The sequence below is a fragment of the Parasteatoda tepidariorum genome, chromosome 4, assembly GCF_043381705.1.
Source record: "Parasteatoda tepidariorum isolate YZ-2023 chromosome 4, CAS_Ptep_4.0, whole genome shotgun sequence".
Lineage (NCBI taxonomy): Eukaryota > Metazoa > Arthropoda > Arachnida > Araneae > Theridiidae > Parasteatoda > Parasteatoda tepidariorum.
This window is the reverse complement of record NC_092207.1, coordinates 101,708,945-101,721,029: the sequence shown is the minus strand read 5'-3', so window position 1 is coordinate 101,721,029 and position 12,085 is coordinate 101,708,945. Positions and strand designations below refer to the sequence as shown.

The 12,085-nt window shown below is 32.0% G+C and overlaps 1 protein-coding gene across 1 annotated transcript in view; it reads left to right on the top strand.

Annotated features, from left to right (window-relative positions):
* LOC107438830 (restin homolog) overlaps positions 1 to 12,085 on the top strand; it is a gene marked incomplete in the record, with an annotated part of 125,086 nt that overhangs the window by 48,453 nt on the left and 64,548 nt on the right. The window contains 4 exon segments of the mRNA XM_043046544.2: positions 1,423 to 4,520; positions 5,788 to 5,858; positions 6,236 to 6,316; positions 7,489 to 7,626. Of these exon segments, the coding sequence (XP_042902478.2) occupies positions 1,423 to 4,520; positions 5,788 to 5,858; positions 6,236 to 6,316; positions 7,489 to 7,626 (3,388 nt within the window).

Here is a 12,085-nt window from a genome sequence, read left to right as displayed (position 1 = left end):
AAATGATTGAAGAAAAAAGACTACGTTTTTTCCTCTAACACCAAAATTTATATTCATTATTCCAATTCATGTAAATTTCAGGTGTGATATATTTTCGTAATAACGCCGTTCCATGCAAAAGTATTTTAGAATGGAATTATGTACTGCTGTTAGTAGTTGCGGTAAAATATCTGTAAAATATTTCTTTCTGTCAGGACTCTTATTTTCAGGTAAGTTAAGAAAATGTCTGTTGGGACAGATACTTGAAAATACCCAATTTAAGAAAAGTTGTTTCAGGGGTATTTCATTTTCAGAATAAATTTAAGTACTTAATAAATGGTAAATATTGTCAGATGTTTAGAAAATTGATTCTAATAAAGTGATAGGTGTTTAATTTCTGTTGAAGTTAATTAGATAATAAAAACTTTGCTTTTGTAAAATTTTTGAAGAAGATTTAGTTATTTATTGTTTTATAAATTAGCGATACCCACAATGTACGGAATCGTTGACTCTTTTTAAACCTTTACCATATCATTAGTAAAATGAAATCTAATAGTTTTACATATTTCTCTAAAATATGTATTTAGCATTAATATTAGTTATTTAGTTAAATCCAGGTAATTTTTCTCAATTATTATTTATTATTTTTTTTACATTCTAACTTAAACATTTTATACACAACTCTCACTTCTTTTTTTTTGTAGGGTATTTTTTAAACTATGTAGTTGTAATTTTTTCTTTCAAAATTAATTGTTAAAAAGTTAGTAAAATTTTACATCTGCAGTATATGGGTTATACGTCCATAGAATTTAAAAGTGAAAAGTTATATATTAATTTTAAACTCATTTTACTTAAATGATAAGTTTTCAACGTGCTCAATTTGCAATAAGTCTTAAAATGTTATAAGTATCTTCATTCTGTTATCTGAGTACCTCGTTGTTACTTAGGAATAGTAATAAAAACTAAAATAACTATTCAAAATCCAGTAAAGACGCTTTAAATAATCTGCAATTTGTTACTTGGGTTTTTTTTACTTCAGTTTTATTATAAATCGCATGAAGTATGTATTGTACATGAATGGTAGAAAGTCCAAGAAAGTAAGTATCAAATTAGAAAAATTTCTTTCTAATTAATATTTAACTATAATTAATATTGAAACAAACGAAATTATTGTAAGATTGTAAAAGGATTATTTTTAATTAAGTGCATAGTTTTACGATAATTAGTTATTCTCGATTTAAGAAATTCCTCTATTTATATGTTTTAAAATTCACAAATATAGTTAAAAATAAATTTACAACTGTAATAAACTATAAATTTACGACTAATATTAAAACTTTTGGACTCCTGATAGCTATTTTATCATAAATTTGTTTCGATAACGTGTAAGAAGTTTTTTGTACGATGTAATAGAGTGTTAACATCTTCGTTTATTCATTTTAGGAAAATGGGAGATATGAAACCATGGAGGCTAAGCTACATCATGTTACTCTTCGACAAAAGTCCAAGGTGCCTCGCACTCGGCTGCCACAGCGATTTGAGTATGTAGAGGTTTCTGGAAAAGAATATAGAAATGGTGCTCCGAAGAAAGATTATGAAGACCATGGAATTAACGCAACATCTCTACACCATTTAGCAGACACAGATGAGAACAAAGAATGGCTAAACCTTATTGGGCAGCGTGTGTGCATTAGTGGTGTGAAACCTGGTATTCTTCGCTATTACGGCAAGACAAATTTTGCAGAAGGCTGTTGGTGTGGTGTTGAATTAGATGAGCCGGTAGGGAAGAATAATGGAACAGTGAATGGTGTTATTTATTTTACATGCAAGCCAAATCATGGAATCTTTGCTCCTGTTAGTAAAGTATCGAAGCTAAATGATTTGAGTGCGTGTAGTTGGCCAAGTGATACGATTCTTCCCAAAGTACAAGAGTCGCACTATAGGCATTCAAGTTGGGATTACAATGTCGGTTTTGTGCCAACTTCACAAGGAGTTAAATTCATTAAAACTAGCACTAGTGATCCCACTTCCTTAAAACCAAAGATGCGTCCTAGCATGCCTAATAACAGCCAAAGTTTCTCATATGATTCCAGAAATATAACAGAAAAAAGGCGTTCCGAGTCTCTTATTATTAAAGCAATCCGAAATTTTGAAACAACGTCGGAGCATTCATCTAGACGAGGAAAATCATTTAGTGGCAGTTTCATGAATAACTCGTCATCTTCTCATAGCTTAAATAACTATGAGACAGGTAAAAATGCACACTATTTTAGTTCGAATGTTATGCGTTTAAATGATCACCGAGGATCATTAGAGCCTCTACCGGATTCTTGCTTAAATACGAGTTCATCGAGCAAAAATACTGCCAAAGTTAACAAAACTATTTCTAGTCTACCTATGGCTATGGAAGAATTTGAGCAATACCTTCAGACTCCTACAAATTCTGGTCAAGCTTCACCCTTAACAGCGGAAATGAGACGATTGAAAGAAAGATCGTATTTCGAAGGTGCTAAATTGCCTGATGCTTATTTTTCTTCTTATGATTATCCTGATTTGGAAGATGAAGTAGATAATGATGATCAGATGTCTATTGACTATGACGAGAGTCTGGGGATTCTGACGCCAAGTCAGATGAAAGATTTTACTTTGTGCCCCGATTTCCCTACTTCTAGTGATGTCAAAGGATTTGATTTTCCTAGTTCTGAATCTTTTGATGATATCAATGAATTACCTGAAGACGAGCAAGTTCACGATGTTTCTGTACAATATGTACCCGAATGCCGTAATGTTGAAATCACTAAACAAACGAATGTTAGCAAGTATAGCAATAGTTACTCGATATCCAGTGATAGCAGAACAGACAAGATTCTCAACTCCACTGATAAGTTTCTAAGCAGTATTTCGCAAAAGAAGTTAAATGTAGTGACTCATCCAATAAAATCCAAAGTCAAAGCAGATCTTCCTGATTATGAGCGGCCACATAAAATAAATAATATTCTCGCAGCAACAAATTTTTACTCTAACCCTGTTCCCAATTTAGGGAATGAGGTAAATGATAAAGATTTTCTTTTGAACTCGCTGCCGAAAACAGGTGCTATAGATGTTTCTAAGAATATGGATATAGTTCAAAATTCTTTTCATACCACAAATACAAACGTTTATCAGTATTCAGTGACTTCCGAACAAAGTAACAGTGAGCAAATTCAGTCCCTTTCCAGTTTAGTTCATGAAAGTAAAATCACCAATAAAATACAAAATTTTGCCAGCGAAGAACTTAATTCAAAGAACTATGATACTGACAGCAGTCGAGACTCCTTGATGCAAGGAGAACCTGAAAATATTATTCCGAAAGAAAAATTAACCGTCTCATGGGAAGATTGTATACCACACAGCAATAACACGTTCAACTCCTTAGAGAGACCGGAATCCGTTTACACTGTAGCCAGCTCAGATACAGGCTACCAAGAAGATGGTGAGATAGAAGGAGGAATGGCTACTTCTATGGACTCAACAGATAGCACAAAAAGATTCTCAACAGCTAGTAGGGACAGTTGCATCGTCGCTGATGAAGTGGATGCTTATAAGATAGCAGAAAGCAACAGCACTTCTGGTTATTCTACTGGATTAAGCGATTCTTGTTGCAATGACAGACCTGAGGATGATTTGTCGAGTAAACCCCTTACTGAAGAAGAACTACAAGATTCTGTTGGCCCCTGCGATTCTGAAGATGGGTTTTCATTCCAAGAAAACAACAGTTTGAGTAAAGATTCTGAAATGATGAATGCAGAGATGTCAGATGTTACTGTTGAAACAGTGACTGCTATTTGTCATGACAGCACAAGCGAAGCACTATGCGAAACTATGGTTGAAGATACTACTCTAACAGAAATTAATGATTCGTTAATGTCTCCCGAGGAGGCAAAATCTTCAAACTTATCCGATCAAACTGAAAACTGTGATACGCCAATGGAACAATCTAAAAATTTAGATGCAGATTGCAGGAAGGCAAGTGATCATTCGAGTGTATCCACAGCATCTCCCGCACACTCCACTCCAGAGAAAAAATTGAACAAAAATAGACCCAAAGTTGATTCTCTAAAGAAACAGCCTTTAAACTCAAACAAATCTTCTAGATCATGTGACGAGGAGAGAAGAAAGCAGATTATTTCTAAGTCGCCGAAGAAAAATGTCATGTCAAAAATTAAAGCGATGATCGAAGCTACATCTTGTAAAAATGGCGGCGTTAAAAGCAAGACAGAGGTTGTTGAAAGCAAAAGGGTAGTAGTGTCAGTTCCCAAGAGAAGCCGATGGGAAGCAGTTACTTCAAAAATCGCAGCTAGTTTAGCAGAAGAGAAAACAAAACCGAAAGCTAAGAGAGAAATAAAAAGTAGAGTCGATACCAATTTGATGTCTGCCCGTCAGCAAGTTACGGTGTGTAAATCACCAAGACTTGATTCCTCACGCAATTCCAACTATGGTGGAGATGGTACATTGACTCCAGTTTCATCAAAAGATAAAAGACCATTGTCAGACAGAAACAAGTAAGCAAATTGATTTAAAAAAAAAAATGCCACTCTACAATTTAAACTAATCGAAAAGGAAGAAAAAAACTTAAAGTGTAAAAAAAAAAAATGGGTTGGTGTATTATTTATGCGACAAAACTTTTAATTAAAATCTAAGCATTATATTGCTAACTTAGTGTTCTTCGTTAAAATAATTTGTTTTTCTAAATGAGCGAAAGCTGAACTGACAAGAAAGTGAAATTTTGTTAGTGCATTATATTATGGGCAGGGCGTAAAGTTATTGCATCATAGGTACGGGATTCTATGCCTATGATTTTATATATATATATATATATATATATATATATATACATGTTTTACAACANTATATATATATATATATATATATATATATATTTATCAGAAAGGTATTAATCTCCAACCCCCTTTCCAAATTAGCACAAATAAGAAAAGTTAATCATCTTTCGTGCTTCTTTTAGATTTCATAAATATTTAAATTTCGGTTCTAGGGCAGGATAATTTTTGGTTGCAGGATTTCGATTATAGTTCCTGATTTTCGTGCAGTAATTTTGACGGAAAAAATAATGTTTGCCGAAAATTATATAAAAATATTGAAACCTGTGCTAAAAACAATTAACAGGACATAATGATAAGCTAAATTTTATATTATTCAGGAGTGCATTTGTTTCTCCAGAAAAGCGTTTTGGAAAGAAAAACCACGATTTTCATACATGTAATAACATGTTTCTGTGTATTGTGTCGTGATCTAGCGAGCACCTGTCTGAGAGACAGTCTGATATAAAAATGTCTCTTTTGGAAATAAAAAAGTGTGGCTTATCACTTTATTGTTCAAATTCCTTCATTTGAATAACTTTGTTATCTACAAAAACATTTTAACTGGCATATATGCATTTGGAATGAATATAAAACATCAGGATGCTGTTTATGAATTACATTTTTTCATTAAATTTCACTTTATTCTGAAATTAATTCTAAAATTAAATTAGTTTTACAGGTCACCATATTTTGTTTTAAACTCAAAAATGTCTTTTAAATAACATTCAACGTGTTCTTATAAATTGAAATATGATTTAAATATTTTCCATGGTATATGAGCTTCATGTAACTTTCAAATGAAGTTTTTTTTTTTTAAATATATATAAAAAGTTTGCGAAGAATGTTTTTTTTCATAAATGGCATTGCTCCTTAAATTCAATTAAAATTTTATCTGTTTGGTGTATGATGTTTATTTCACTAAAACAAAATCATGCATTTTTTGTTACAGTGCGATCAATTTGGGTAAAGAAGTACGCGCTGCTATGGCAAGAGAAGCTAAACAAGACATCAAAAGTCAAAGTAAGGCTACTTTTACAGTCAAATTGCATGACCATTCCCTTTTGGCATCTGCTTATTTTAAATATATATTTTATAAAGATGGATAAAGTAGCCAAAAGATCCATTTATCACGTTTTTGTTATGAGAAGTTATTACCAAATAAAATTTTTAAGTGTAATATAAATTGTTGTTTACGGGGGATCTGTTGCACGCAAAGAAAATACTATTTACATCTTTATGTATGCAAAGCTTCACCTGTTTTGTGTGCTTTCCTGCCTTTCTTCAGCTTTTTCTCTTTGCTTTCACCAAATATTGAATCCTTTTCCTCCTTGCGAGCACCATTTATTCATTAGGAGGGTGCTTTTCTCTTGCTAACCATAGAATCCTGCTGTTTGCAGGGCACTTGCAACGTCTGCTATCCCTCATGGCGGGCTGTGCTCCTGTATGCAGGATGACTTACGCAATACAAACACCACCAGGTAAGCTCATTTGCTGTCCTATCCTTTTTATCACTTCTTTCTTATCTTAATATTCAGTTTTTTTTTAAAAAAAAGTTTCGAGGAAAATTTTTAAACTGTATTTTTTACAGACAGTATTAGTAATGGAAAGTCTCTAGTTGGATAAAGGGTATTTTTATTAAGTATTGCTTTGTTACAAATAAATTAAATGACATTATTTTCTGAATAAGAAACTAGGTAGCTATGCTTAATGGGAAGCAATAATGATGCAAACTAGATTTACACAAATAAGATACAAATCTAATTTCCAATTTTTGAAAAAATTGAAAAATATGTCTGTACAAATTCAAAAACTGATTACGTCGATTGAGATCGTTTTCTACCTAACCTAAACAATTAATGGCATAATCTATGAAGAGAAAACTAGGATTAAATTTTGTGCTTAATATATGATTACTTAATGCATTTTTTTTTGTATATTTGTTATTTTTTTTATATGTAATTTAGTTTAAGTTTAAAAATTTCTATATTTTAATCGTTAAAGTCTGCAAGACATTTTACAGGAAAGACATAAGTAGAATCAAGTAATTTAAATTAAACGTAAATGTGTGTGTATATCAAAGGGCACATAGTAGTAAGTTTGGTGCTTTGCAATACATACTATTATCTAAACTTATAAAAATTATAATGAATTATTTTTAATGATAAATGAAGTTAATATTAATTGTACATTAAAATTATAATTAATATTATTTATAATTTTATTATATTTCGGAAGATAAATTGCTTAAGCAAACATAGCTATGCTAAAACATTGCAATACCTGAAATCCAGTCACTAAATTTTGCCCTATTTTCCTCTTGCAGAGGAGAAGAATTAGAACATATTCGTTTTACTAACTTGCCTAGACAATTCTGAGTAATAGAAAAAGCTTATTTTTCTACGAACCTAATTTTGAAAAAGAATTTCTTCACGAAAAAATTTTTTCTTCTAAAGTTTTGTTCGTAATGCATCTGATTTCATTTTTAAAACAAAGGTGAAGGTTAATAAAGTAAAGTATTACCTACTAGGTTGATTTGTTCAGTTAATTGTATGGCAACGCAGCTGTGTTTCTTACGAAGAAAATTCGAATCAATTTATTTTTACTCTATACATAAAAAATCTGCTTAGCTAATTCTTTTGTTTTTTTGCAGGGCCTGGCCGATCTACCACCTCCTCTCGTCCCACTTCACCAGTAGCTGCAAGTGAGAGTTCCACTACCTCAGTGTCCGTTAATTCCCACAATTCACGTTCAAAAATAGCTCACTGGAAAGGGTCAACGAGTACTGTAGGTGAGACGGCGTGTCTCTTCTCTCCCTTTTTTTTATTTCTTAGAAAAAGCATGGTCATCGACACGTAAAGCTGTGTCAATGCCCCTAAGATGTTCCTAAATGTAAATCTCAGCCACGCTAAATGTAAAGTAATTTAGAACTAAGCTGATGCTTTAATTTATTATTTTGAAGAAGAGCTCACATGACTTACTACGTTGTTTTATTGTTATTATTATTTTTTTATTAACTAGAAGGCACCGCAGCTCTCGTTCAATCCCCTCAGATGGTTACACCCAAATTAAAAATTATTTTATTAAAAGGTTCCAATTTTTTAAAAAAAAAAACTCTTTGGCGCAGAAGACTATTTACTATACTTTTTTTCATACTTTTTTCATTATTTCGTATTAATTTAGGACAAAATAAGTGAAAAATATGACATTCAGCACTTCAATAATTTATGCTTATGAAATACAGCATGAGATACCGGTGTCCCCTTCTTCATCAAAGGTAACACTTCCAAATTAACTTATTTGAAGTATTTAGATCTAATAGAAACAAAATTTTCAGAATTTGAAAAATAGTTATTGATACATTTTTGAATATGAATGAAATTTTTTTTTTTCAAAATATTTTTTTCCGATTTTATATTGAAACGCAAATGCAATTCCGAAAATCTAAATGATTTTTTTAACTAACCATTAGGCTGTTTTTTATAATTAATAAATACAAAATATATTTTTGCTTGTATTTAGAGGGTCGGAAAAAATATTTAAATGGGACACCGGTGTCCCATCTGCGTCAAAGGGTTAAAATACGAATGGGTTACACAGATTTAGTTTTCGATATTAGTGAGAAAAAATTTAAATCTATCATTTCACCTTGTTTTTGAAATTCTTATTTAAATTTGGATATGAAATATTTGGTTACTTTACACTTTTGCAATTAGTATTTTTTTATATAGTAAATGAAAACATGTCTTTTTTCAAAATAAATGTAACTAATTTACCATTTGATGCAAACAGAATAAATGCAAACAGTGACAAAAAAAATTAAATAAAAGCAGAATAATAGTTTGAAAATTGTTGAAGATAGCTTTAACAAATGTACCGGGTGAAAAAAAAAGTGAGCATACTGTAAAACATTTGATCTTACGTGTTCAATACACTCAAGACACACTCTTAATGACTCGAACCTTAAATATGCTAATTAGGGCTGACGATATTTAAACTTATGAAATAGGACCAGATTTTTTTCGGACACATATTTCATTAAAATTTCTAATAACTATAAATTTTTTTATAAAATGTAGAAATTTTTTAAATTTTCATTTTATTTTTGAAAATATAGAAATAACGTTTAGGGAAAGAAATCGATTTCAATAAATTGCTTAACGAAATCGAAGATATTAGCTTCCTTAATGAAGTAACCCTTCATGTAGCAGGTTTTTCTTCAGGCTTTCTTTCTTCCATTTCGAGCACCCCGAGTGAACTTAACTCGCTTTAATTAGCTTCTTAATTTTGTTTTTACATCAAATTCTGTAGCATCCTTTGATTTTGACGCAGTTTTGTCGCTTTTGGCCCTTATACGTAACATTTAAATATCCAAAATACTTGGGTTTTACACTTGACCCCGAGATTACCTGCAACAGACATATCGCCAATCAGGCGGAGAGGGCAAGAAAGAGACTTAACATCTTGAAATATATTTCTGGACGCGACTGGGGAGCAGATGCCAATACCCTAAGGACAACTTACACTTCCTTTATCAGACCAATGCTGGAATATGGATTCCAGATTTTACTGACAGCTTCGGCAGGTAATTTAAAAATGCTTGAAAGGATACAGCTGAGTGCTGCACGGATCATTACAGGCTTACGTAATAGCTGTCCTAATGAGTATGTCCTATACGAGGCTAATCTCCAACCATTGTTTATGAGATGGACTTCTAGCACCGCAAAATATTACAGCAAGCTATACAGCTATGTAGACCAACATCGTATTTCTACCTACTTGATGAATTGGACAGATGTCCAGAGATTAAAAAGAGACAGTCCCTTTTGCAGGGCGGGTAAATTTAATCTGCTGTTCCCTGACATAGAACACTGCTCGATAGAACCAAATATAGACCCACTGAAAGACCTTTCGAGGGTTTTCTTTCACGAGGTACTTTTGGCCTCCAGTAGTAAGAAAAATCAGCATCCAGCACTTCTTAGACAGTTGGCACTGGGGACAATCCACAACACTCCAAATGAAGCAGTACATATTTTCACGGATGGAAGTAAATTCGATAATGGCAACACTGGTAGTGGTGTTGTCATAAAAAACCAAGATGACGTTACAAAAATTAAAAGGCGTAACCCAAACCATTGTTCAGTTTTCAGATCAGAACTAATCGCCATAAACGCAGCTCTAGAACACATGATTTCCATTGAGAGTACAGAGAATATCTGGATTTTTACGGATAGTAAGAGCTCAGTTCAATACCTGAGTAATTGGCAAAACATCAGTGACAGAATTGGCCTAAATATCATCGACAATTTGATGACTTACTCTTATCACAATGATATACATCTTCAGTGGATCCCCTCCCACGTGAACCTTCACTTTAATGATCTGGCCAAGGTGGGCTCCAATGATCCCATAGATAGTAGTGGCCTTCTAACATACAATGAAATCTATGCAAAAGTAAAGGCCGACAGTAATAGGACTTGGAGGATTCCACCTAGTCGTGAATGGTATCAACAAAATAGTCCTGGGGCTGCCCTGGAGCTTAAAAGTGATAGGAAACTACAGACAGCTATCACAAGATTAATCACTGGTCATACCCGCGGACTAACATTTGTTCAGGGTCAAAAGACGTTCCCTGTATGCCTAAAATGTAATGCCCACCAGGCTTCACCAGATCATTTGCTATCCTGTATGGACTGGAGAAAAATTTATTTTGGAGGATCCGCAGATGGTGTTTGATTTTCTGTCGGTGAACGGTCTCCTGGACTTGGTCTAGCCTTGTTCTGGGCCAAGGGGAATAAGTACCACCACCATACGTAACATTTAATCCACTATAAAATTAGCCAATTAGCACATTCTAGGTGAATTATTAATATTTTGAATGAAAAAAATGGGATATCTAAACTGAATTATAGTGGTACAGTAAGAAAAAAATATCTCGCTAAATTCAAGACCAAATATTTGCGACTTAAGAGTAAATTTTATTTGCTCAGATGGTTAATTATGTTACGAAACAAGACGCAAATATGTAGTTTCTCTGAATAAACAAAACATAAATTTTTCTGGATAAATTTGGATTCGTAACCATTAAAATATTCTCGGCGGAAGCAATCTGAAAAATATGTTGGCAATTGTTTAGATGTAAAAGAGCAGTAGCCAGATGTTTGGGTCCATTTATGTTAATTTTACTTTTTCCGTATTTCCCCATATCTCGAAAACTTTTTAAGAATTTTTACTCGCGATTGTAAAATTTATTTATCTAAAGATATGTAAAAAACATTTTAGAATATTTGTTTATTTTTTATTTAAATATATTTGAAAAATTTTAAAATATAAGTATACAAATTTTGACTTCGTTTTAACCTACGTAATTTTAAACAACAAAATACAAAATTTCGTCAAAATCGGTCAAATTGTTCTTGAGAAAGTAAACTTAAAAAAATGCGACTTTTTTTCGAACTTATCGTTCAGAATCTATAATATCGTTAATTTTTTTTTTCGTTTGATGCATATGACACTACTTGTCAATTGTGGCTAGATCAAACAAGGTTGGCTTAAGCCGGTCTTATCTAGTGGGGTTCAAGTTTTCTAGCGGGTCAGCAAGTTCTTCTTTTTTTTAAAAAAATTGCCTTTTTAAAAAAATTTGCTTTTTTAATTAAAAAAATTGGTTTCTTTTCAGTGAAAACACCACAAATGTTTGCAGAAATAAACTTAGGTGTGTGTGTGTGTATATATATATATATATATATAAATAAATACAAGAAAACACTAAGAAAGTTAAGAAAAACAATAAGTATCATTAATAATTGTGGATAAATTGTTTGCTAAAATTTTTTTTATTAATTTATACAATTCCATGTGCAAATCCATTTCGGGCAAATCCGTGGTTAAAATTATCTGCTAAAATTTTTTCTTTGTTAATTTTTCCATGTGCAAATCCATTTCGGGCGAATCCGTGTTAAAAATTATCTATTAAAATTTTTTCTTTGATAATTTAAATAATTTTTCTATGTACTAATCCATATCGTGCAAATCCGCGGCTAAAATTATTTACAAAGCAGGCAATTTATGTTTCTCTTTTCTATTTTATATTTTTTCTTAAATAAACATCTATCTTCTAAAACTATTTATGATCAATTTTTAAAATTATCCAGTATAATATTACCTTGTGCACATCCATTTCGGGCCCATCCTTGGTAACTAACAAATCAAAACTCAGAATAACAAATCACTTCAGCAGTGCAGTAAGAACG